The sequence below is a fragment of the Ictidomys tridecemlineatus genome, chromosome 7, assembly GCF_052094955.1.
Source record: "Ictidomys tridecemlineatus isolate mIctTri1 chromosome 7, mIctTri1.hap1, whole genome shotgun sequence".
NCBI classification, from domain to species: Eukaryota; Metazoa; Chordata; class Mammalia; order Rodentia; family Sciuridae; genus Ictidomys; species Ictidomys tridecemlineatus.
In genome coordinates, this window is record NC_135483.1 from 33830844 (window position 1) to 33857516 (window position 26673).

A 26673-nucleotide genomic window follows, 5' to 3' on the forward strand; every position below is an offset into this window, starting at 1 on the left:
TGTCTTATGTGTAAGCATTTAAAGGCATGTTTCTCTTAGGCTTTATGAAAATTCTGTTTGTTGATTGTGATCATGTTATTTTGTAAACCAAGAAATTTTAGAGTCAAAAAATTTTCATTTGTATTTTTCATTTCCCTTTGTGTAGTTTTTTTTTTTTTTTTTTTGGTGTGTGTGTGTTTAAAGACATTTGAAACTTATAACATGTATTAAGAGAATCCAGAACAGGCAGATCTTGAGTCCCCAAAGGGGCCTTTTTAACCACAAATGTACCAGATATAATCTAATATGAAAGAGACAGTCCTTGCTGATCTTGGTCTTTAACCCCTTCCTACAGAATTTAGGGTTGCTTATTTTGGCTCCTGGGAGATATGTTGAATCAGGAAGTGAATTGTCTATTTGAAAACTGTGTTTGACAGATTTTGGGATAATCCATACTGTTTTTTTTCCATCATTATGGATTATTGAGAGGTGATTATTTATTGTGAATGAGCATAATTAGGAATTATTGTGTGTGTGTGTATGTATATGTGTGTGTGTGCACGCGCTAGTTGTCAGGTTTGTGTGCTTATAATTTCTGCCTGTTGTTGTCTTCTTTATTTAATAATCACTTCACATATATCCTCTAGGATACTTCAGCAGTTTCCTAGATATTTTTGTTAGTCTCATTTCAAACCAGTTTAATGATAAGAGCACCAGATTTATATGGGAGAAGACAAGGGACTTTATTTGTGTTTAATAATAAGGTTAAAAGGAGGTGTTATTATTCAAAAGTCTCTTCTATTATTTGTTAACACTGGACATAATAGATGATAGTTGTAATCTGCTTTTCATTGGTTTTAGCTACCATGGTTCTTTAAGATTTAATTTGAGGCAATAATTAGTACAGGATTTAAAATCTAAAAGCCAAGCAGGTACTTGGAAATGACAAATAGTTGAAGCTGACCAAGTGCAAAAGATGCTACGTAGCAGGATTCTGACAAACTGTATGCCTTCTTTTTTTCTCTGTCATGATACTGGGATTGAACCCAGGGCATTGTACCCCTGATATATACTCCCAGCCTTTTTTTTTTTTTTTTTTTTGGTTAATTTTGAGACTGGGCCTACTTAAGCTGCTGAGGCTGGCCTCAATCCTTCTGTTATAGCTAATATTACAGGTATGTTCCACCATGCCCAGCTGAATGTCTAATTTTTAAAGGAGCTGATTATTGTTGTGGGAAAATACAGGGCCATTGTTGCCAAATCCAAATCTCTGTGGCCTGCTACACTTTTTTTTTTCGGTCTGAAGAAAATGTACAGATCTGCATTTTGGGGGGCAGGGATACTACTGAGCCACATCCCCAGTCCTATTTTGTGTTTTAGAGACAGGGTCTCATTGAGTCACTTTTGCCGGGGTTGGCTTTGAACTAAGGATTCTCTTGCCTTAGCCTCCTGAGCCTCTGGGATTACAGGTGTGCGCCATCAAACCTGGCCAAATCTGTATTTTTAATGAGATCTCCTGACTTAAATGTTGAGACTCATTGTGCAAATAAATACACAAATGTACATAGTTGCACATATATTAGTACATGTATGTGCATATGTATGTGAATTTTAAAAATAAACTTTAAGAATAAACTTCCTTTTAAGGAGATGTAGACTGAGAAAAAAATTACACAGGCAGTACTGAGAGTTTCCATATACCCCATACTCAGTTTTTATTATTACAACATCTTGCATAGTATAATATATTTGTTATAGTTAATTAATGAATACTAATATGTTTTATCAACTAAAGTCTTTTTTTAAGTATTGTAACTTCTTTTTTAAAATTTTATTTATTTATATGTGGTGCTGAGAATAGAACCCAGTGCTTCACACATGCTAGGCAAATGCTCTGCCACTGAGCCACAACCCTGGCCCTCAACTAAAGTTCTTAACGTTATTCACATTACCTTATTTTTTATCTCATGCCTTTTTTTTTCCTCTTAAAATCCCAGTTTTTCTTACACTCCCCTTGACTACGACAGTTTCTCAGTCTTTTCCTTGTTTTTTGATTTTATATATATATATATATAAAATATATATATTATTTATATATATTATATATATATATATCCATAGGTCATGATTTTCTTTTGATTTTGAATCATTTTGTGTGCCTTGGTCCTATATAATGGAATCAGAATCGTAGGATTAATTTGGTAAGCAAACAACAGAAAGCAGACCCAGCCAGGGTCCTCTGTGTGTGTGTGTGTGTGTGTGTGTGTGTGTGTGTGTGTGTGTGTGTGTGTATGTACAATTTTACCTTAAGGTTAAAAATTATGTAGTTCTCTTTAATCTGTATTAAAGGAATACCTATTCCTTTGTGATTACCAATGGATCTCAGTATTGCATGCTTATCTTAACAGATTAATCTTTATTTAGACAGCAAGCTGGTTAGATGTTTAGATCTAGGGACAGGTATTTGGTTTGAATTTTTTGGTTTGTTTCCTTCTTTTTAGTTATGTATTACAGTAGAGTGTATTTTGATATATTTCTACAAACATGGAGTATACCTTACTCTAATTAGGATCCCAGTCTTGTACATGATGTAGAGATTCACTGTGGTGTATTTGTATGTATCAAAGTTATGTCCAGTTCATCCCACTGTCTTTCTTATTCCTGTCCCCTCCGCTCCCTTCATTCCCCTTTGTCTAATCCGCCGAACTTCTCCCCTTCACTTGTGTGTTAGCATCCATATATCAAAACACTCAGCTTTTTTTGGGGGGGAGGGGGATTGGCCTATTATTGGCATAATAGTCTCCAGATCCATCCATGTACTGACAAGTCTTAAAGTCATTCTTTTTTATGGCTGAGCAATAGTCCATTATGTGTATATACATTTTCTTTATCTATTTATCTGTTGAAGGGCACCTAGGTTGGTTGTATAGCTTAGCTATTGTGAATTGAGCTTCTGTAAGCATTGATGTGGCTGCGTCACTGTAGTATGCCAATTTTAAGTCCTTTGGGTATAAACTGAACAATGGGATAACTGGGTCAAATGGTAGTTCCCAAATGGTAGTTCCATTCCAAGTTTTCTGAGGAATCTCCATACTGCTTTCCAGAGTGGTTGTACCAGTTTACAGTCCTACCAGCAATGTATGAATATACGGTTTTCCTCACATCCTGGCCAACATTCATTATTACTTGTATTCTTGATGTTGCCATTCTGACTGGAGTGAGATGAAATCTCAGTATTATTTTGATTTGTATTTCTCTAATGGCTAGAGATGTTTTGGTTTGATTTCTGATAGGAGAAACATGGCATAGTAGGTGAGAGTGGGAAAACCTGGTGTACTCCGGTGGTAGCACCCATATAAGGACAGGTCAGATGTATTTTATAGTTGTCTTTTCAGTGAAACTCAGTCTAGAATTTGTGTAGCTGAAACTGCAAGCTGGCAGTTGGTGGAAGTGTGACAGATTAAAACCAGCAGTGCTTAACAAATTTGAATGCTTAGATAGGCAGATATGTTCTCCACTCTGCTGTTACTTTGGCTTTCCCTGTTTGTGTTGTCTGTTTACCTCTCATAGAAATTTTAGTTTGTGATACTTACAAAGTATGTCCAGGAGTGCACTTATATTTCAATAATATATCTGATTGGGTTTCTAGCATTATTTGCTTGGGGAAAAATGATTGGCATTACTTGGTAGAAATATCAAGTCATATTCCTTTTATCTCATTGGTTATATAATTTCTTGTCCAAACTGGGACCTTTTAGAGTGAAATCAGTAATTGGGCTCAGACAATAGGGTTAAACTGGCACTATCCCAGGCAAACCGAGGCTTAGAGTTATCCTAATTATTTCTTTTTAAGATTCTTTGGTATGGTTTTCTTCTTCTCCTCTTCTGCCTTCTTGTCCCCTTTTCCCTCTCTTCCTCTTCCCACCCAACCTCCTCATTCCCTCTTCAGTCTTAAGGTAGAATCCAGAAGTACTCTTCCACAAGTCCTAACCATCTATACAACCTAGTAATGATAAGTATATTCACATTGTTGTAAAACAGGTCTCTGAATCTTCTTTTTTTTCAAATCTGAAACTGTATTCATTAAATAGCTATGCGCTTTTTCTACCTTCCCTCCTAGCAGTCACCATTCTTTTTCTATGAATTTGACTACTTTTTAAGTGGAATCACTTTTTTCTTTTTGTGACTGGGTTATTTCAGGTAGTAGAATGTCCTCAAAGTTTATCTGTATTATAGCTTTCAAAGGGTTTCCTTTTTTAAGATTAAATAAATAACATTTCATTGTGTACTACATCTAGTTTATCCATCTTCCTTATGTGGATATTTGGATTGCTTCTGCCACTTGGCTACTGTGAATAGTGCTGCTGTGAATGTGGCTGTGTAGATCTTTCTTCAAGACCCTGCTTTCGGTTCTTTTGATGTATACCCAGAAGCGCTGTTGCTAGATGATTGTAGTAGTTCTCCTTTTAGTGTTTTGAGGAACCTTTGTACTTTTTTCCGTAGTAGTTGTATCATTTAAAAATTCCTACCAAAAGTGCATAAATGTCTGAATTTTAACCCATATTCACATTTATTAGTTTCTATTTTTCTACAGTAGCCATCCTAATTAAATTTGTAAATTTGTGACAGTGAATTGCTTGTTAGCCATCTGCATATAATCTTTGGAGAAATGTCTATTCAAGTCCTGGAGATTGAAACCCAGGGACACTTTACCACTGAACTACATCCCCAGGTTTTTGAATTTTGAGACAGGTTCTCAATAAATTGCTGAAGCTCGCCTTGAACTTTCGTCTTCCTGCCTCAGCCTCCAGAATAGCTGGGATTACAGGCATGTGTCATAGCCTATAGGATTTCTCAATATTTCCTATAGAATAACCTCTTTTTGAATGATTTGCAAATATTTTATCCCATTCTGTATATTGCCTCCTACCCTATTGATTGTGTCTTTGTGCACAAGATTTAAAGACCATTTGTCTAATTTTGCTTTTGTTGCCCATGTTTTTGGTGTTATATCCAAGAAATCATTGACAACTCCAATGTAGTAAAGCTTTCCCCCTGTGTTTTCCATTAGTAGTTTTATAATTTGTTTAGAATATAAAGCCTTATGTTTGCGTCTTTGATCCCTTTTGAGTTAATTTTTCTATGTGGTCCATTTCCATTTTTTTAATTTTATTTTTTAGTTTTAGGTGGGCACAATATCTTTATTTTTATGTGGTGCTGAGGATTGATCCCAGTGCCTCATGCATGCTAGGTGAGCACTTTACCATTGAGCCCTAACCCCAGCCCCCAATTTCATTTTTAACAATTCATTTTCATTCTTTTGCATGTGGAGATCCAGTTTTTCCAGCAGTCCTTGAAAAGACTGTTGTTTTTCCATTGATTAGTTGTGATGCTATCTGAGATCATTTCACCGTATACTCAAATATACACTGTATATTTCTGGGCTCTCTGTTCAGTTCATTCAGTATATTTTGTCTTTATCCTAGTATTGCACTCTTATGATCATTGTATCTTTGTCATATGGTTCAAAAATATTGGATCCTCTAATTTGTTGTTTTTTCCCAAAATAGTTTTAGGCTTTTCAGAGTCCTCTGAGATTCCATGTGAATTTTTTTTTTTTAAAATTGTTGAAGGACACAATGCCTTTTTTATTTTTTTAAATTTATTTGTGGTGCTGAGGATCAAACCCAGAGTCTGACACATGCTAGGCAAGTGCTGTACCACTGAGCCACTACCGAGGCTCCATGTGAATTTTTTAAAATACATATATTTTTTTAGTAGCAGTTGGAAACAATACGTTTATTTTATTTATTTATTTTTATGTGGTGCTAAGGATTGAACCCAGTGCCTTGCACATGCTTGGAGAGCACTCTGCTGAGCCATAACCTCAGTCCCCCCAATGTGAATTTTTATGATGATTTTCTTCATGATTCTATTTATTTTATTTTTTTTAAAAAAGCTGTTGGTACTTTAGGAGTAATCTTGGCTATAGAAATAGTGGTAGGTAGCATTGGGTAATATAGATTTTTTTTTTTAAATTTTTTTAGTTGTTGATGTACCTTTGTTTTATTTATTTATATGTGGTACTGAGAATTGAACCCTTACCTCGAACATGCTAGGCAAGCACTCTACCACTGAGCTACAACCTCAGCTCCAAGGGTAGTATAGACTTCTTAACCATATTAAATCTTATAATCCATGAATGTAGAGTATTTTTCCTACCTACTATAATTTCTCTTTCTCTCTTTTTTTTAGGCAATGTTTTGTACTTTTCGATCTATAAGTTTTCAGTTTGGTTAAGTTTATTCCTAAGATTTTTACTCTTTTTGTTGCTACTGTAAATGGCCTCATTTTCTCAATATCCTTTTTTTTTTTTAATACAATGTATTTTTAATGAAGCCCCTTTGGTTTTTTTCTGACCTACTAATGGTTATTTAATATGACATCTAAAATCTGTTACTTCGCTGAAGTAAGTGCAGTTTTATACTATAGTTCAAAGGATGCAAAATATTACTTTTGTCCAAAATTGTCTTGGACATTTCTTGAACTATAGATGCATATTCTGCAAAAATGTGAATGGATAATGTGAATTGATAATGTGCAACAACAAGTATCACACCAGTTTTTCTCTTTGCTCCCCTCCCCTCCCTCCTTCTTCCTCTCCTCCCCTCCCTCCTTCTTCCTCTCCTCCCTTTCTTTTAGTGCCCTACCAATAAACTACACCCTCAGCTATCCAAGCAAAGCTCTTTGAGTTCTTTTTTTTTTAATTTTTTTTTTATTGAGAGAGGAGGGGGGGGAGGAGAGGGAATTTTTTCTCGGCGGACACAACATCTTTGTTGGTATGTGGTGCTGAGGATCGAACCCAGGCCGCACGCATGCCAGGCGAGCGTGCTACCGCTTAAGCCACATCCCCAGCCCCCGCTCTTTGAGTTCTGAACTGAATTTTACTTCTTGTATAACAGAATGTTGGTAGTTGAGTTTGATGGGACTTTTTTTTTTTTTTTTTTAATTTTCGTGTTTGTAGATGGACAGAATCCCTTTAATTTGTTTATTTTGCGAGATGTTAAGGATCGAACCCAGTGCCTCACACATGCTAGGCAAAGTGCTCTGCCACTGAGCTACAGTCCCAGCCCCTAATGGGATTTTTAATGCTAACGCGAGATATGTTATCTTAGGGTTAAGACAAGGAGTGTGCATGCATATAATTTTTTTAATCAAGAAAAAATATGATATTTATCTTTCTAAAAAGTGAATTTACATTAAGCATTAAAGAATTGGATGGGCTGGGCATGGTAGTGCATGTCTGTGGTTTGAGAGGGCTTAGACAAGAGGATTGCAAGTTCAAATCCAGCCTCTAAGCAACTCAGTGATACCTTGTCTCAAAAAATGGTGAGGGACAGGGAGTGGATAGAGAGGGCTGGGAATGTAGCTCAGTGGTAAATTGTCTCTGGATTAAATCTCCAGAATCCCAAAACAACAACAGTAAAAAATTGGGACAGCTATTTTAAAGCTCCAGTCTATTACCGTTTTCTTTTGTCAAATCATTGCTATAAAATATAACAGGGACTGGGTTTCTGGCTCAGTGGTAGAACACTTGCCTAGCGTTTGTGAGGCACTGGGTTCAATTCTCAGTACCACATAAAATAAATAAAGGTCCACCAACAACTAATAAAATATTTTAAAAATAAAACAATTAGTACTTTAACATAAAAGAAAGAAAATGAGATTGAAGTCATCTTTTCAGAATGGATTGTTTAATATGCTAAATTTACAAATTCACCAATATTTAGAAGCCGTTGGAGTTCTGGAGTGGGTGGAAGTGGAGGAGGATCCTCTGGAAGGTCATCAGCTGGAGCTCGAGATTCCCGGAGACAGACTCGAGTCATTCGGACAGGACGGGATCGAGGGTCTGGACTTTTGGGTAGCCAACCCCAGCCAGTTATTCCAGCTTCCGTCATTCCTGAGGAACTGATTTCACAGGTATGGATCTTAAATTTAATGTAAGACAGTGAGAAAAGGTGAGGCTTAACTGAATGTTGTGGGTCATCTCTATGACTTTTAGCATGAATTTGATTTTTTTTTTCTGTATTGTTTGTAGAAAGCTGATTTTGACAAAGAATTTAAAGAAAATAAGCATAGTATTCTTCATTTTTGAATTTTAGGCTCAAGTTGTTTTACAAGGGAAATCCAGAAGTGTCATTATTCGAGAACTCCAGAGAACAAATCTTGATGTAAACCTTGCTGTAAATAATTTACTTAGCCGAGATGATGAAGATGGAGATGATGGGGATGATACAGCCAGTGAATCTTATTTGCCAGGAGGTTGGTGGATTACTATCATGGTTTTCTTATTTCTAGAGTGCTCATTCACTGAAGAATGGAATTTTAAAGTACAACTGATTTTCTGACTATTCCTAAAGGTGGTGGATGGTTTCCCTGTAGAGCTGTTTAATTTTTTTTTTTTAAAGAGAGAGAGTGGGGGGGGGGAGAGAGAGAGAGAGAGAGAGAGAGAGAGAAAATTTTTAAATATTTATTATTTTTTAGTTCTCGGCAGACACAACATCTTTGTTGGTATGTGGTGCTGAGGATCGAACCCGGGCCTTACGCATGCCAGGCAAGCGCGCTACCGCTTGAGCCACATCCCCAGCCCCGAGCTGCTTAATTTAATTGCAACATTGCTGTAAAGGGAAAATGGGGAAATATTTGGCTCAGTGGACTCGTACTTGGTTCCAATAAAGACATGGTTATTTATGTGCTTTATCCTGGTTGACATGTGACTCTGGAATGTTGGTGCTTGATAACTTATTAATGAAAATAGATTATAAGCTGGTGATGTAACTCAATGGTAGGATGCTTACCTAGCATGTATGAGGCTCTGGATTCATTCCCCAGCAGTTTGCTAAAAGACCCCAACAAAGAAACCTTTAAAGATATATTAGGGTCCTGAAAATAGATAATAATCAAACTGTGCTTATTTATTTATTTTTATGGGGCAGGGATGAGTGGGTGATATTGGGGATTATTAAGCCCAGGGCTTTGTAAACACTCAGGGTTGGCAAGCAGTTCACTGCATTTGTAGCCCTTTTTAATTTTATTTTGGGATAAAGTCTTTCTTAATTGCTCTGGTTGGCCTCAAATTTGGTATCTTACTGCATTAGCCTCCCTTCTAGGTGGGATTACATGTGTATGCTACCTTACCTGACTTTCATTTAGATTTTGACTGTATTATCTCTGTATCTTAAGCAGTCCTTTTTTTTTTCTGGTGATAATTTAGTAAGTAGAACTGGCAACAACTACATCTCATGTTCCTTAAAGTTTGTTAGTAATATAAATTTCATTTCCTAGATAGTTGTTGTTTTTTCCCCCCTTAGATAATATTAATCACTGATTTAAATTTTACAGATCGTTCAGTGTTCTATAGATGTACTTTCTATAGCTGCTTCATTTTTATTTTTTTGTTTCTGCTTGTAGAGGATCTTATGTCTCTTCTTGATGCTGACATTCATTCTGCTCACCCAAGTGTCATTATTGATGCGGATGCCATGTTTTCTGAGGACATTAGCTATTTTGGTTACCCTTCTTTTCGACGTTCATCACTTTCCAGGCTAGGCTCATCTCGAGGTAATTTGCATTTATTTCATTTTGATCATGGACTGGCTGCATAGAGAGAGATGGTAGATTCTCTGTATTTGAATTTGCAAAATTACAGTAGATGATGTCATTCCTTATTAGTGTTTTTGGGTACTTTGGCATTAAAAACTAGCTTTTTTAAAAATTTTTTTATTTTGAAGAGCCACAGTAGTATTTTAGAGATGACCTTATTTATATTTTATAGTGCATATCAAGGGTACAACTTACCGAACTATATTTTTAATTAGGAATTTGGATTCTGAACTAAAAGCAGAATTCTACTTTACAGTGACATGCAGCATTCAGAAAACAAGTCTCCTTGATTAAAATGACATGATTTTTGTGTTCATTTTTAATCCTGGTTAAATGGAAAAGTAAAATGTGAAAAACATTAGAATGAGATTGAACAGTATTAAATGTATAGGTAAATGTTTAGCTTGTTAAAATGCAATTTTCAAAAGTTTGAAATCCTTAAAAGATACAGTATGTGATAAAGGTCAGAAAGATAACTCTGAAACTATTAAGCTGACTTCTTTCTTGTATACATTTTTAGCAAATTTACCTTATAATATAGATTCTATATTTTTATTTTCTAGAATTTAAAACTGATTGATCAAATAATAGGCAAAAATAAGCTATATTTACTGATCATTAATAAACAGGAAAAGATACCATGTTATATTATGACTTTGCTGCAGATACCTAATTTAAATAACAGACCTATGGGTGATCTTTTAACATACTGAACATATTATGTAGTAGCTTTAAAAGTTTTTTTTAAAGTGTACTTTATTATCTTAGATATATTAAGTATTACATTTCCCAATATTTTTCTGTGTTCATTCTGTATAGGCATTACTTTTAGTTTAAACCATGAAAACCAGCTGGTATTAAACCACTTTTGAACTGCATATTTGGCAATTTTTTATGGTGCAACTATGTATTGTTCCTAATCCTTTTATACAAATCTTAGAAAGCTTATTTTGATTCCTTTATTTAAAAAGTAATGTGTGAGCAAATGGGAAAAAATGGCTTTAAATAGTTTGTAGACCGATTGCAGGGGAAGCATTTTGGTCAAGGAAATTCTTTCTATAGATGCTTAAAACAAAACAAAACAAAACCTGTTTTGTTCTTCAAAAATTTTAAAATAAAACATTCATAAAAATCCAGCCTATAAAAATTACCCCAAACAAGGGCTTGATTATCCAAAATTTTATAATTAGTTTGTTAATGGGGTTTAACCTATTCAAGTATTTTTTTTATTATCATCATCATCATCATCATCATTTTTTTTTATTGGTATTGGGGAATCTATAAAGTATTTTTTTCCATCAGCATTTTTTTTTTTTTTTAAGTAACTGAAGACTTTGCAATATTCTCTTTTGGTTTGCTTCTTTTTTTCTAATGTGTTGAAATTTTAATATGTATACTTTTCTAACTTAGAAAATTTATACTAAGCATTTCTAATGAAAACCCAAATTTTAAATCCCATTTAATAAAAACGCAGTCAAACTTAAAATAAAGCCATTCTGCTCTAAAATCATATAGTTGAAATAATAGCTGGTACTAGACCACTTTTGAACTATTCCTCTATATAGGTTTAAAAAATACTTAAATAATTTTCATCCATCACTTGAAAAGGGTTAATGTTTTGAATGTTGCATGTCAGCTTTATTAGATATACATTTACATAAATTTTTGTGAGTAGATAAACTGCTATTAGTTGCATCCTAAAGGGTCTTTACTAGAGAGTGGCTTACTTTTATCCCACTGGTGTGACCCAATTGCATACCAGTTCTCCTTCTTCCCTTAGAGAGAGACTCTGAGCTGTTGCGTGAACGTGAATCCGTTTTACGTTTACGTGAGCGAAGGTGGCTTGATGGAGCCTCATTTGATAATGAAAGGGGTTCTACCAGCAAAGAAGGAGAGCCCAACTTGGACAAGAAGAATACACCGGTTCAAAGCCCAGTATCTCTAGGAGAAGATTTGCAGTGGTGGCCTGATAAGGTATTTGGAAAAACATTCGCATCGTTCCATTTAAATGAATTCCTGTCAAGTACCTCTTTTTCCCCTCTAAAAAGGCTTCCGTTTTATTTATACTTTGTGCGCCCCCCCCTTCCACTGCAACAACAAAAAACCCCAAGCAAACCCACAAATATAAAATGATAAGTGTCCTTTAAATTCAAGTAGTACATCTTCATTGTTCTTGTGTGAGTCATCTGAGTGATTGTGTTCACTGGTGCTTTTTTTTCCCCTACTTGATGAATGAGATCAGAGAAATTGGGATGGGGGAGTAATTTTAGATAACATATCAGCATTCTGTTCTAGGACTTCTTTTCTAGTTATGATTACTCTAATAATGGTCATATTCCTTAGTAGAAATTTATTTTCCCAAATTTGAAATGTCAGGTGGACTCTGAAGGGCAAGTTTGTGGTCTTTGATGCTGCATGCCTCAGGACAAGATGAAGGGACCTGTTTTTCTTTGATTAGTTAGCTGATCCATTTAATGATGATGAATTCCGAGAGAAGCTTTGCTGTGAATGCTGTGGGAGATGAAGCAGCAGTCTGAAGTAGAATGGACTGGGAGAGTTGTGCTTGGCATCCCGAGGAGTAGAATAATGAATAGATTTCAGAAAGCAACTTGGATTTGTTAAGTGGATTTGGAATCTTCAAAAAGCCATCATCACTACAAGTGAGATGAGCAGATGCATCCTATTGTTGGTGTATATGTTTCATTGTTTTAAGTGTTGGTAATTTTCTTGAGAGCGTTCTGCAGGTGTCCATGTACTTTCCATACATTTTTGTATGCCCTGTTTGTTCTTATTTCCAGAACTAGTTGGGTAAGAGATTTTCTTAAGCAGAAATAAACCAAATGAGGATAAAGAGAGTCTGACATGGATTTCTTTTCTTTGAATTTGGGAAAATATTAACTTTATTAATTTATGTTTTCATAGTTTTTGGTGAGTCTTGATGTAACTCATTTATTTTCCTTTACATTCAACTTGTGGAAAACATGAGTGTAAGAGAAAACATGAATTTTTATCAGTTTCTTTGGAAGCAAACGGTTATTCTGTTTTCTCTGGCAGCTTCCAAACTTTCCCAAATTGCATTATTTCCATAAAACTGGAAATGTCCCCAGTTCTACTCTACTTCATATGGTGGACAGTGATTTAAACCCTTGAGCCTTTATTTTTTTACTTTTTTGGTATATCATTCATTATTTAGTCTTTTCATTGCCTGGATCATGTTAGAACGGTGTTTCATATTGACAGAAGGTAATAAAGGACTCATGTATCATTTACTAGTGCCATCACATATTATTTGTCTAGGCTTCTTTTTTTATGTATTATTTTTGTTAATGAAAGTGTTTTTGAACAGTATGAATTCAGGAATCATTACCATTCTTGTGTCGCTTCTTGATTTAGTAGCTAGCCTTTTTTTTTTTTTTTTTTTTTTTGGTCTTTACTGATAGACATGCTTTTAGATACCACTTATTTCCATAGATAGTTACTATACTAACTGCTTTATGAAATCTTGAGACTATATACAATTTTGGTTTATTTAGACATTGAATTAATGGAAAGAAGAGCAATTTGTGAAACAGAGTTTAAATCCCCCCCCCCCACTTAAACAGTCTACTTAAAATGTATCATTTTAAAAGAAATCCTTTATTTAATTTTTTGGGGTGGTAGTAGGGATTGAGCCCAGAACCTCACATATGTAGTAAGACTACTACTAAGCTACACCCCAGTTCTTTTTTTAATTCTATTTTTTCTATTTATCTATTGATCAGTTGTACTGAGAATTGAATGTAAGGTTTAGTTCTACCATCCCTAGTCTTGTTTTAATTTAATTAATTAACTATACTGAGTTAATTTGTGACACTGATGATTGAACACAGGGGCACTCTATCATGAAATGTATCCTAGCCCTTTCAATCTTTCTTATTTTGACAAAGTGTCTCCCCAAGTTGCAAGGGTGGCCTTGAATGTTTATTCTTCCTGCCTCAGCTTCCCGCGTAGCTGGGATCATAGGGTGTATCACCATGCCCAGACAAAAACACTTCCTATTAGTTCATGATTGAAATTTAGTCACAAGAAATTTCAGTTCTGGGAAGGAAAACAGATCCAGTCCTTGTAAACTTTTATGCTTTATCATAGTCATCAACAAATACCATTAGATGCTTTTTGCAGGGCTTGATGATATATACTTAGATTGTAAAGAGCTAAAGACCCTGCTTTCAGCTAGCTTTAGTAAAGTTCATAATAGGTGGGCCATATTGGTTTTCCAAAATTGGTTGGGTATAGTGAATACTGAGAAGGGGAAAGGCTTGGCAGGGATTGGAGAAGTAGGAGGAAAAAGCAGGAAAATAGGATATTGAGTGTACTTGCTGCTACTGATGGTGTGAGGAGAAACTAGCACTGTAAGAGACAAGTCTACCAAGAGCTGAGGGTCTAATGAGGGGTCTTGAAGGAATTCCAGCTCAGGACAGTTTATGCATCATGTTTAAGCCAACAGTTAACACAGCAGTTAATGAGCATGTACCCATTGTTTTATTTCCTCTTAAGATGTAGATGTGATTGTGCGAAGGGACCTGGTGGGATAATGATTTTTACCTTACAGGATTATTGTGAGAATTCCATACTGAATTTGTATAGATTAAGCATAAAGAACAAGGAGAAGCATTGTCCTATTTCAGAAAGAGAAAACAGGCAGTTCCTTGAGGTACAGAGAGCTGAGAGAGACAGTAGTAGATTTGGGTATTCCCACGTAGGTTCTATGTTGCTGAATATCTTATATATAAATAGTAACTATGTATGTAATTATATTAACCTACTTCCAACAAGAATTTAAATTAAACACATTCTGTGAGGTCAGTATCACCTTGATTCCTAAGTCGATAAATATACTACTAAAAAGAAAACTAATGGCTAATATTCTAATGAACATTGATGCAGATCCTCAATGAAATAACAGCACATGAAATAGAAGATAACATCATGACCAACTGGGATTTATCCCTGGCATGTAAGGCTGCTTTAACATATACAAGTCAGTTCTGTGTTTTTACATCACTGTGATATATCACATTAACCAAATGAAACATTAAAACCACACGATTGGGCTAGGGCTATAGCTCAGTGGCAGAGTGACTGCCTCACACTCATGAGCACCACATAAGAATAAATAAACAAAATAAAGATAAAAAACAAACATAAACAAAAAACCACATGATTGTCAATTGATGCAGGCAAAGCATTTGACAAAATTTAGCATCCTTTTTTTTTAAGAAAATTTTTTTAGTTGTAGATGGACATGATATCTTTTATTTATTTATTTTCATAATAAATAAATTGGGAGGATCGAACCCAGGGTTTTTCACATGCTAGGCGAGTGCTGTACCACTGAGCTACAACCCAAGCCCTTAGCATCCTTTTTTGATAAAAATATTTTAACAGTTTAAGTGTAGAAGGAAAAGTTCCTCAATAAAGAGCATTTTTGAGAAATCCACCGCTGACATCATAATTAGTGGGAAACAACTGAAGGTTTTTCTAATAAGATCTGGTATAAAGCAGGGATGCCTGCTTTTGCCACTTCTATAAAAACAGTACTAGCAAGCACATTTATATAAGAAAAAATCTTTCCTGAAATCTAAAGGGAGGAAGTAAAATCATCTCTTTGCAAATACTGTAATCCAGTCTGTAGAAAAATGTGAATGATTCCACAAAAATCTGTTAGAACTAATAATTTAGTAATGTTGAAGAATATACAACCATCATACAAAATTTAGTAGCATTTCTGTATACAGGTAACTTACAACCTGGCTAAAAAGAAACCAAGGAAACAAATAGTTTATGATAGAATCAAAAGGAACAAAACAATGGGGTGAACGATTTACAAACTGAAAGCTATAAAACCATAGATGAAAGAAATTGAAGAAGATGCAAATAAAAGGTACCCCATGTTCAGGAATTTGAAGAGTTAATATTATTAAGATGTTCTTCCTACCCCAAAGGATACACACATTTAATGTAATCACTCTCAAAATTCCATTGGCATTGTTCAGAGAAGTAGCAAAGACAATCATAAAATATGTGGCTCCACAGAATACTTAAGTAGCCAAAGCAATACTGATAAAGTAAAAGTTGAAGGCTTCCACTTTCTGGTTTAAATTATATTATGTAGCTATAGTAGTCAAAGCAGTATGGTATTCCTTTGTATAAAAACAGAAACAGCAATGGAACAGAATAGAGAGCCCAGATGTAAATCCAAGCAAGTATGGTCAGCTAAATTTTGAAAAGGGCATCAAGAGGACACAATGGGGGAAAAGATAGTCTCTTCAGTAAATGATGCTTAGAAAATTGGATTTTTACATATAAGGAAGGAAGGAAGGAAGAAATTGAACTCTTATCTTAAGACTATACATAAAAAATGAGTGAAAATGGATCAGAGACCCAAACAAACAAGTGAGGGTTTTTCTAGTAAGATCTGGTATAAAGCAGGGATGATAATTTACGAATGATAATTTTTTTAAAATATAAGACTAAGGATTACAGACATCAAGATATGTGCCCATCCAGCATGGGCACATATCTTCACTAGGCAGTGAATAACCTGAACCCAGAAACTCATAGAAAAGAATATAAAATCTCCTTGACATTAGCCTTGGTGATGATTTTTTTGATATCACACTAAAAGCTTAGGTTATACAAGCAAAAATAAATAAATGGAATTGTATCAAACTAAAAATCTTATGCACAGCAGAGGAAACAAAATGAAGAGGCAATCTATGAACTTGGAAATATTTATATACCACTTATCTAATAGGGGTTAATATGCAAAATTAAAAAAAAATCTTACAACTCAACATCAGAAACATATTCTGGTTCAAAAATGGACAAAGAATCTGAACAGACATTTCTTCAAAAATATAAAAATGGCCAACAGATATATGAAAAGATTCTCAACATCACTAATCATCAGGGAAATGCAAATTAAAAGTACCATAAAACATCACCTCACCTCATATGTTTTAGGAGTGACTATTATCAAAAATAAAAGAGATGAATGTTGACAAGGGTATAGAGAAAAGGAAACCCTAGTAGACTTTTAGTAATATAGATTGGCACAGCCATTATGGCAAACAATTTTGAGTTTTGTGGAAAGGGTAAAAATAGAACTACCATATGGCTCAACAATTAATATTTTGAGTATATACACAAAGGAGATGAAGTCACTGCCTAGTGAGGATATGTGCCCATCCATGTTCATTGCTGGATTATTCACAATAGGCAAGATTAAGAAGCAATTTAAGTGTCTGTTGATGGATGAGCGGATACTAAAATACATGAACCTACTGGAATATAATTCAGGAGGAGGGAGATTCTGTTATTTGTCACAATGGACTTGGAGGGCATTATGCTAAGTGAAATAAGCCAGACATAAAGAAAAATATTCATTGCATGATCTTACTTATATGTAGACTATTTTTTAAAAAGCCAAATATATAGAGAATTAACACTGATTACTGTAGATGGGGAGGAAATGAGATGCAGTCAAAGAAAATAAATCAGCATATGTAAACATAGGATAAAAAGTCTAGAAATCTAACGTACACATAAGGATTATAGTTAATAAAATTGTATTAGGGATTTTTTGTCAGTTTTTTAGATCATAACCCCCTGTGTCACACACGCAGAAAGAAAGATGATTGATACATTAATCTACTGCAGTGTGGTAATAATATTTGTATTGTATAATGTCATGTTACAAACCTCAAATAGATACAATAAGTTTACAGAAAGCCATGTTAGGTAAATTTGCTAAACATAACAACTTTGTGCTTTCTAATAAAACATAATCTGAATTTAAAGGATGCACATGTTGTTCTGTATTCACTAAGTTCCCAGGAATGGTTGGTTATTGTGTGGTGGAAGAAAGAAAAATGATCCAGCAAGTAGGGACTGTTAATTAATAGTCATACCTCTTACTGTTCTGGATCTATTTCATGTAATTTAGTGGAAATAATAAATTTATTCTCACCTGCCATTTGAATTGTTATGTTCTAAGGTATTCTGGTTCTTTGAATGGTATTGAAAAGAAACAGGCCCATGGTATTTGTCTCATTAGTATGTAAATTATTTTCAGCAGCCTTGTTGTTAGAATGTTCAAACTTGTTGGTTATATTGCTTCAGTTTTATTTTGGTTTCCATACTGATGAGAGCTAAGGCAGTGTTCTAGAACTGAAAGTTGGGTGGAGGAAGGTTTTAGCTGTTTTTTTTTTTTTTTTTTTTTTAATTACTGATAGTTGGGAAGCAATGCAGTTTAGTAATGAAATGAGCAAAATGAGAATTGATCAGAAAAAAGAAAATAAGCTAGGCAAAAGGAGAATAGGGAAAGGAGAAATGAATATGAACATGCATGGTTTACCAAATTCAAATTGCACAGTATAACCTTTTGTTGTTATTCTTTTCAGTCATAGAACACAGTATATTGCATTGAGTGACAGGACTTGGAGCTGGAAGTTAATAGCAAAACTAGTGTTTGCTGATGGTAGAAAATCAGGCAAACAAAAAAAGATGAAAACTAAGTTTTATGGGAGAAAGTTTAGGAAGAGTGAGATCAACTTTTTCAAATAATATTTTAAATTTAGATATGGTCAGTAGGAGATCCTGTTTCTAGACTAATTGTTTCTTCTTAAGCTTTGGCCACTAACTTATTCCCATTGTTTTTAATAGTTACTCTCTTCTCTTTGTGGAGGGACTCATGCAGTTATTCAGTTTTAAATTTAATAATTAGATTTAACCTTTAATGATGCAATTTTTGTTTAAAACAAAACAAAACTGCCAGTTGTGGGGGGTAAATGCCTGTAATCTCAGTAGCTTGGGAGGCTGAGACAGGAAGATTGTGAGTTCAAAGCCAGCCTTAGCAACTTCAAAATAAAATATGAAAAGGGCTGGGGATGTGTCTCAGTGGGTAAGTGTCACTGGGCTTAGTTACCTGTACCAAAAACAAATTATACTACTGTTTTTTAAAGAAATAGGGCCTATCTACTTTTTTCTAGTTGATATAAGCAGACCCAACTTACTCAGAAACAGCAAATAGTATTTCATTAAGACAGTAAAAGTGTTGCCTGTGATGTTATGAAATGAGTGAGCTGAGATATATTGTTATTTTTTGTATATTTGATTGTTTTATATTTCTCTAAATATAAATAAATTTCTTTTACATGGACAGATTTGAAGCAGCAAGAATAGGTGTCTAATTTTTGTCATCTTTCCTAGACTTATGATTATATCATCTATGCACACTTGTCCATAGTGGGTTTTCAGGGCTTCAGAGACTCTACTGGCTTATTCAAAATGTCTCCATTATGGGGAACATTGACCTTTCAATTGACCAGTCAATTCTGAGAGGACCTCTGGATCCAGGGATGTTTTGTTCATGACTTTTGATGTAACAAGTCCTTTAATTGAAGTTGGGAGTTAAGATTCAATTGTTCATTCAGCACTTGGTTGGTGTACTTTTTTGTGTGTGTGCTGTGTTCCAAACTGACCTGTAGTAATGTAGAGGTGACTGTGATGTGGAACTTCCCATGAGGAATGTAGGGAACACAAACATTCATGTAGTGTGATGTGTTCATAACATGGTCAGTACTAAACTAAAGGTGTGCATAAAGTTCCACAGGGCTTTACAGTGGGGAATGACTATACTATCTGATAGATTTGGTAAAGACTTCATAAAGGAGATGACATTTAAGCAGTAAGTTTTTTGTTTGTTTTTCTTTTTCTTTTGAGAAAGGGTCTTGCTAAATTGTTTAGTTCTTGCTTGGTTGCTGAGTCTGGGATTGCAGGTGTGCATCACCATGTCTGGCCAAGCAACAGTTTTGGGGCTAAGTAGGCATTGTCCAAGAAGCAAGGGTATTCTAAACATCAAGCATGGACCTGGAGTCATAAAAGGTATGTTTGTGGAACAATGAAAAGTTCAGAATTACTGCTCTATGGTAGGGAGTAGAAGAGTAGGATGGAGCAGGATTATAAAGTGACCTAGGTAACTGGCCAAGGAGTTAAGATGTACTCTGTAGTAACTAAGAAGCTAAAAGAGTGATAAAGTTGTTTTCAAGGAAGGGAATTCTGTTGGCATCATGAGAGAAAGGTATGTAAAGGAAGAAACATCTAAAGTCAGCTATGAATATGGTAAGATTGTTAAGAATGAATTGTGAAGATTTCAGAATGCAGGGGCAATGGTGACAGGAAGGAAAGAGTCTGAAAAGAATTTGAGACAAATGCAATGCAACACTCCTTTACTAGTGACTTGATTGAGAGAAAGGGAGGAGTTGAGAACTCCCAGGTTTCCATGTCTCTAGTACAAGGTAGGTGTTGGGTGTTACTCATTTATATGGGGGCTACAGGTGAGGTACAGCTTTGCTGGTGGTGAGGAATTTGTTTTGGAGCCTGTCTATCCAGGAAGACATCTCTAATAGATGAATCTGGGGTTATGAGATAAAGACGTGTGTAAAAACATGGTGCTTTAGTGGACGTAGTCACTGAGGATGAGAGTGGAGCATAATTTGAATCAAGGGACAAGGGCAGAATCTGTGGTGTAGGGAGTGCATTGTCGTATAAGGGTGATGGAGACAGTAGCCACACAGGTAGGAGGAAGACCAGTAGAGAGTACTGACCTCTACTGGAGACCTCTCCTCTCAAAGGAGACTTTTCCTCTCAAAGGAGAGAATAGCTTCCAGAACAAATACCGAGCAGAAGCGAACATGGTGATACCAAGTGAGAATTCACTTGATCATGATTTCTGAAGGAAAGAATAATTTGGATGGTTGTTGGGGGGATATGGTCAGGGGTTTCATTTAGTGTGTATATGAAAAGGGAGGGGGATTTTTCTTTCTCTAAGAAGGGAAAAGGTGAGAATGGTACTTTCATTAAGTAAATCTAGAGGTGGGAATATTCAGGAAGGCTATATACAAGAGCTGTTCTTTCCTTCCTTTTGGGGGAGGCATGAGCAGGAGATGAAGTCAGGGGAGTGTAGTAATCACAGTTAAATTTGAACACTTATTTTGCACCTGTCTCTGTGTGGTGTATTTGTCCTCCCTGTATGTATTATAATATCCATGTTAGAGGTGAAAAGTAGGTTCAGAGAAATTACATAATTTACTTGCAGCCACTAACTTAATATGTGTTGGATTCACATTTTGAATTCATTTAATTTATTAAATGAATCTGATTATTTTAACCATGGGATTGAGATAGAGAATGAGGAAGTAAGATTCAGTGCAGCTGCCATAGAGAAAGTAAACAGTGATTTTTCAGATACCCATGGTGAAGGAATAGAGGAATTTAATAATTATTTCAAATTTAATCTCTTTACTGTGCCCCCATAGAAGTACTTGAAAACAAGACCTGTTTGGTATAGGGAAAATAGAAGATTAAAATTTAACATTTTTTTCTGTACAAGGTATAATCCATTGCTAGAATGTAATATAAATCTTGGTAGACCTTTATCTGAGATTTATCTGAGCACTATAACCCATCTAACAAGTGAGATTGAAATTTGGCAGAAAACTAGAAAGACATGATTAGTTTAGTATATAGAAATCCAAGGAGAGGAAGTAATGTATAGACCAAAAGGAAAATACACAACCTAAGATCTGTTATTGGCAAGTTTTGCTCTGAGATTACTGGTTAGCTTCATGTCTGTAATCCTTGGTCTTATATTTTAAAATAATTAACATTTGTAAATTATCATTCGTGTTGATTTACTTTTATTGTCCAAATTTCCAAGCTTTTTATAATTTAACTGTATCCCAGTTCACTGCATGTATTTTACCTTAAAAGCTAGTGAACTTTATACCTTTAAAAGCAAAATAAAGACATTTGTCTAAGCATGTTGAAAGACTCAGGAAGAAATGGGAGTAAGGAATTTAGGAATCTTCTCTTTTTTGATTCTGAATTTCCTTGCTTCTATTCCTTATTCTGTTTTGTTTTTTCCCCTTAACATTTATTGAGCACCTACTTTGTGAACATTCTTGAGTATATGATGTGGAAAAAGACAAGTTTATATTTGTGAGATAAACAAGTAAACACAATAAATCATGAAGTGTTATCTAAAAAGCAAAATCAGGAACCAGAATGTGAGAGTGGTGGTTTTTTAGATAGTATAGTTACGGAAGTCTCCTTTGAACTGACTTGATTGGGGCCAGGGGTTGGGGTGGGGGGATGAGTTGCCTGAGAAAAAGTAATGTAGGCAGAGATAATAACAGCAACAATGGTCCTAGGATGGGGTTCTGATGGACATGGCCTAGGAACAGGACTGTGAGTTGTGACCTGAGTTCATGGAATGAACCAGAGCCTTATGTGGGGACTTTGTAGGCTGTGCTAAAGATGTTGTGATACCTGTGACTTATGTGTTCACATAATGAATCTAGATTTGATTTAGTGATTATACTGACTGTCCAAATCAGCAGATTTGGTAATTTGTATGTTTATAGTTGGTCTTATTTTTCCTTTATAGGATGGAACCAAATTTATTTGTATTGGAGCTCTGTATTCTGAACTTCTGGCTGTCAGCAGTAAAGGAGAACTTTATCAGTGGAAATGGAGTGAATCTGAGCCTTACAGAAATGCACAGGTATTTTATTATTAAATGTTGCATTGAATAGCTCTACATATCAACATATAAAACAGTAATCATTTTTCTTATATGCTTTCAAAGAATCCTTCATCACATCATCCACGAGCAACATTTTTGGGGTTAACCAATGAAAAGATAGTCCTCCTGTCTGCAAATAGCATAAGAGCAACTGTAGCTACAGAAAATAACAAGGTAGGAGTCACTTTGCATTAATAAACATTTCATGCTTAAATTCTTGTTTTTTTTTTTTTCTCTTCTTGCCCCTTTTCATCTTTTCATTTTCTATCCTTCTGTCTAACTAGGTCCATAAATACAAAGTGTCTCAAACCCTAAGAAAGTGATCCAATGTTTTTTTTTTTTTTGGAGGGCTGGGAGGTTAGTTTATGCTGTAATCCAACTTTAAAAGTAGTTTTCTACTTTTAAAGGAAAGGAAAAGATTCAAGAAAAGTGAAAGACAAGGGAAATAAGGGAGGTTAAAAAAAAGGTATAGTTTGAGAAAATATAGGTATTATGCTTCAAAGGATCGGTTTGACTTTAAATTCTATTAAAAATTGTTGGAGCAAATGTATAGTTTTGGTTAAGTCTTAAAGATGGCATTAGACATTCATTTCAATAGCTGCTATTTTAATTTACATGTGAAGAAAGTATTTTAATATCCAGTATTACGAAGAATCTGTTCTATAATACTATATTATTTAGCTCAACATTTTAGAATTCTAGGCTATAAAGTATGTATGCTTTACTCCAGTTTTGATCACACTTCTTTTGGAAGGTTTATTTATTTTTGTTTAAATCTCTAACCTTTTATTCTTTAGGTTGCTACATGGGTGGATGAAACTTTAAGTTCTGTGGCTTCTAAATTAGAACACACTGCACAGACTTACTCCGAACTTCAAGGAGAACGGATAGTTTCTTTGCATTGCTGTGCCCTTTATACATGTGCACAGCTGGAGAACAATTTATATTGGTGGTAAGTATGTAGGGAGGAGGAATTTTTTTCAGTGAATATTTTTATGTGCATGGAGACCTGCTTTGGGGAATGGAATACTAATATGAGAAGGTCAATACTTTGTAGGGACAGAAATTTCAATTTAGAACATTGTTACCTTAAAATAAAAGCGCTTAAGATAAATTTATAAAAGTAATGCGTACTTAGTGACTATATTTTAAAATTTATAATAGTATGATGTAGAATAAAAATCATCTAGAATTCTATGTCCAAAGATATCTGCTGCTAACATTTGGGGAATTTTCACCACCCCCCATACATAAATATGCATTTTGTTTTTAAATAATTGGAAGTATATATAGAATATTTAAAATTTTTAATAGCATGAGTATTCTCTTTTATTTAATTATAGTTTTAATGTTAGAAGATACCTAAATTTATTTTATTTGTATCTTAATAGATACAAATATATAAGAGTCTCCTAATGAAATGGAATTATTTCGAAGGAAAGTATCCACTGATAACATTTTCTATGAAAATTTAATCCTAAAAGTTTAATTAAAAACTAGATCCAGTTATTTATTGAATTTAAACAAGTTGCACATGTTAAAAGTATTCTCAGGCAAAAAATATGGAGAAGAAATACATCAAATTTTAAATGACAGTATGTGTGTAATTTCAGATTTAATTTATAGGCTTGGTTTCTGCTTTATTTGATCATTTTATGATTTTCCTTTCCAGGGGTGTAGTTCCTTTTAGTCAAAGGAAGAAAATGTTAGAGAAAGCTAGAGCAAAAAATAAAAAGCCCAAATCCAGTGCTGGTATTTCCTCCATGCCGAATATCACTGTTGGTACACAGGTAAGGGGTTAGAATTAAGAATAAGCCTATCCTAAGGACATAATTTCTCTTAAAAATCACTTCCTTGTAAGCAATTTCTATATAAGTAGTTTGGTAGATGAGCATTATTTGAAGGACAAGGGTCCAGAGTAGCATCATACATTTTTCTTCAAATGAGTAACATTTTACAGATTCTGGTCTCATGTTAGTATTTTTCCTATGGGACATAATTTCTATATTTGCTGCATTTTTAGAATTAGCTGGTACTTTGAAAATGCAGAACCTGTAGTCATCCTCTACCAAAAGTTTTTCAGTTTATCCTTATGTTTAACAGATAGGCTAGGTGATTCCTATGATTGAAAAAATTTTTTGAAAGGTTTTTCTTGAAAGATATTGCTCTTTTGCCTCAGCAGGAGGCACAAGTCTTTGTCAAATCCCTGCATTTATATGAGTTTCTATTTTGAGGTTGTGAGATGCTTTTAGGCTCCTTTAATTATTTTCTGGTGGGTGATTTCTATTACTCCATTGGTTCTCAAAGTGTGGTTCAGAGACTACTGCTGATCCCTTGCCCTTTTCAGAGAGATTGGAAAGCCCTTTCTTTACCAGTTTTCTGTCTCATTGAAGGTAAATTGTCTCTATGTACTGAAGTCAGAATAACATTGAAACAGGTTGAATGCAGAAGCAGTAGAGAGAATCCAGCAGTTCTTGTATTCAACATGACATTAAGAGATTTGCAAAAATGTGAACGAGACCATTTTCCTCATTCTTATTTTTGAAACTCTATTTTTATGTTTGCATGTTTTTTTTTATTAAAATGGGTTTTTATTACTGTTAATAAATTCTTTTCTACTACCTGCCTGCCTGCCCACCCACCCACCACCAAACCTACCCAGGGCCTCACACATGAAAGACAAGCATTCTACCACTGAGCTATCTCTTTTATTTTGATACAAGATCTTGCTAAGTTGCCCAGGGTGCTTTGACTTGAACTGTGATTATAGATGTGTGCTACCTTGCCTGGCATAGCAAATATTTTTCAGTTTTAGTTACTAATACATTATATTATTGATTATTTAAAACTAAGTATTAGCCACATAAACAAGGGACTTGGGATACTCATTAATATTTAATAGTGGAAAAGGGTTTTTAGAGTGGAAGCTCATCTTGAGGGTAAAACAGTGTTTATATTTGTTATAGCAAGTGCAGTAATGAACATATTTATAATCCTTAAAACTTATGGTGGATTTTGTTACATAATGTGCTAATTTCCTCATGTAGCATTTTTAAAAAAATATATATTTTTTAGTTGTAATCAGACACAATACTTTTATTTATTTTTATGTGATGCTGAGGATTGAAACCAGCACCTCTCACGTGCTAGGTGAGGGCTCGACCGCTGAGCTACAACCCCAGCCCTTTCTCATGTAGCATTTTAAAAATTTTGCTTATTTATTTTAGTTGATGGTCCTTTATTTTTTTTATTTATATGTGGTGCTGAGAATTGAACCCAGTGCCTCACACATTCAAGGCAAGTACTTTATCACTGAGCCACAACCCCAGCCCTCATCTAGCATTTTTATTTCAGATTTTTTTCTCATCCCAAAAGGTACAATGACCTCTATCCCCTGTTTTAAAAAGTAGTTAGTCACTATTTAAGTTAAGTTTTTCTCCAAACTCAGCTTAAATATACATAATTCTTTTTGTTTCTGGCTGTTTTGAATTTTTTGTTTTTGTTTTTGTCCTATTCAGCAGTTGTCTTTTTCTGATTCTTTCTGGCCTTCCAACTAGAAAGTTCTTAGTTAATTAATTACCCACTATTCTAGACATTATTACTCAGGTTTCATTATTTATCTAAGTTACTTTGGGCAGGGTGGTTGCCCTATCCCCGATATGATCCCCTCTTTCCCTATTTTGTTCAAATACTGATTTCTGATGTTCTCAGAAGTTCCTTGTCAACTGTACTCTCATAACAGTAAGATATCATAGCAGCTACTTTATTAGTAGGTTACACTAATACTCTGTTAATACTGCAGGCAGAGAGGGCAGGAAAAATAAAGATGCATTGCAGAAAGAAAAGCTTTAAAGAAAGTAGCTTGGCACTACTACATTGCTGAACGATAAACCGTATTAAAACACTTTGGTGAATGATGGATTTTCCTTTAAGCTTTAGAAAACTGGGTTAAACAGCCACAACAAAAGGAAAGTACTTTATGTGTGAACATCAGAAAGAGTGTTGATCACTTAAGGGTATTCTGTTCTTTCTCCATTCACAGAAAGTAATTGTCAGGAGTAATGTATATAGCATATATTCATTGTATATCTTGATATGGTAGGCTCCACCAACATTCCTCCTTGTCTTTAAGATGCCTTTATTTTTATAGGAAGACATTAGTAAATAACTCATTATAGAATGCTACATTTCTATTTTAGTTACAGTCTTATTTCTTATTGAACCCTTTTCAGGCTTTAAGCTTTCGCTAGTCTTTTCTAAAAAATTCTGAATGAAATTTCCTTTGAAATTACTAAGTTTTTCAGAACATACTTTTCCCAAGAAGCCTGCTTTTAGGAACTATTCATCTATGCCATAGAGCTATAGTTAGTGACACAATACTATTTTTTTTAAAAAGAATATTT

General features: G+C 34.5%; 1 protein-coding gene across 8 annotated transcripts in view; it reads left to right on the forward strand.

Annotated features, from left to right (window-relative positions):
- Window positions 1–26673, forward strand: part of Ubr5 (ubiquitin protein ligase E3 component n-recognin 5) — a 129743-nt gene that overhangs the window by 46300 nt on the left and 56770 nt on the right. For 6 of the 8 annotated variants that reach the window (XR_013423876.1, XM_078016838.1, XM_078016844.1 and 3 more), the window contains exons 6-13: window positions 7770–7959; window positions 8142–8301; window positions 9451–9600; window positions 11405–11616; window positions 22133–22249; window positions 22334–22444; window positions 23068–23222; window positions 23943–24060. Coding sequence is in view for 7 of the 8 variants with exons in the window: in XM_078016838.1 (XP_077872964.1) it covers window positions 7770–7959; window positions 8142–8301; window positions 9451–9600; window positions 11405–11616; window positions 22133–22249; window positions 22334–22444; window positions 23068–23222; window positions 23943–24060 (1213 nt within the window). In the remaining variant the exon portion in view is untranslated. The remainder of the gene's footprint in view (window positions 1–7769; window positions 7960–8141; window positions 8302–9450; window positions 9601–11404; window positions 11617–22132; window positions 22250–22333; window positions 22445–23067; window positions 23223–23942; window positions 24061–26673) is intronic. The other 2 variants (XM_078016841.1, XM_078016843.1) reach the window with 1 other exon arrangement.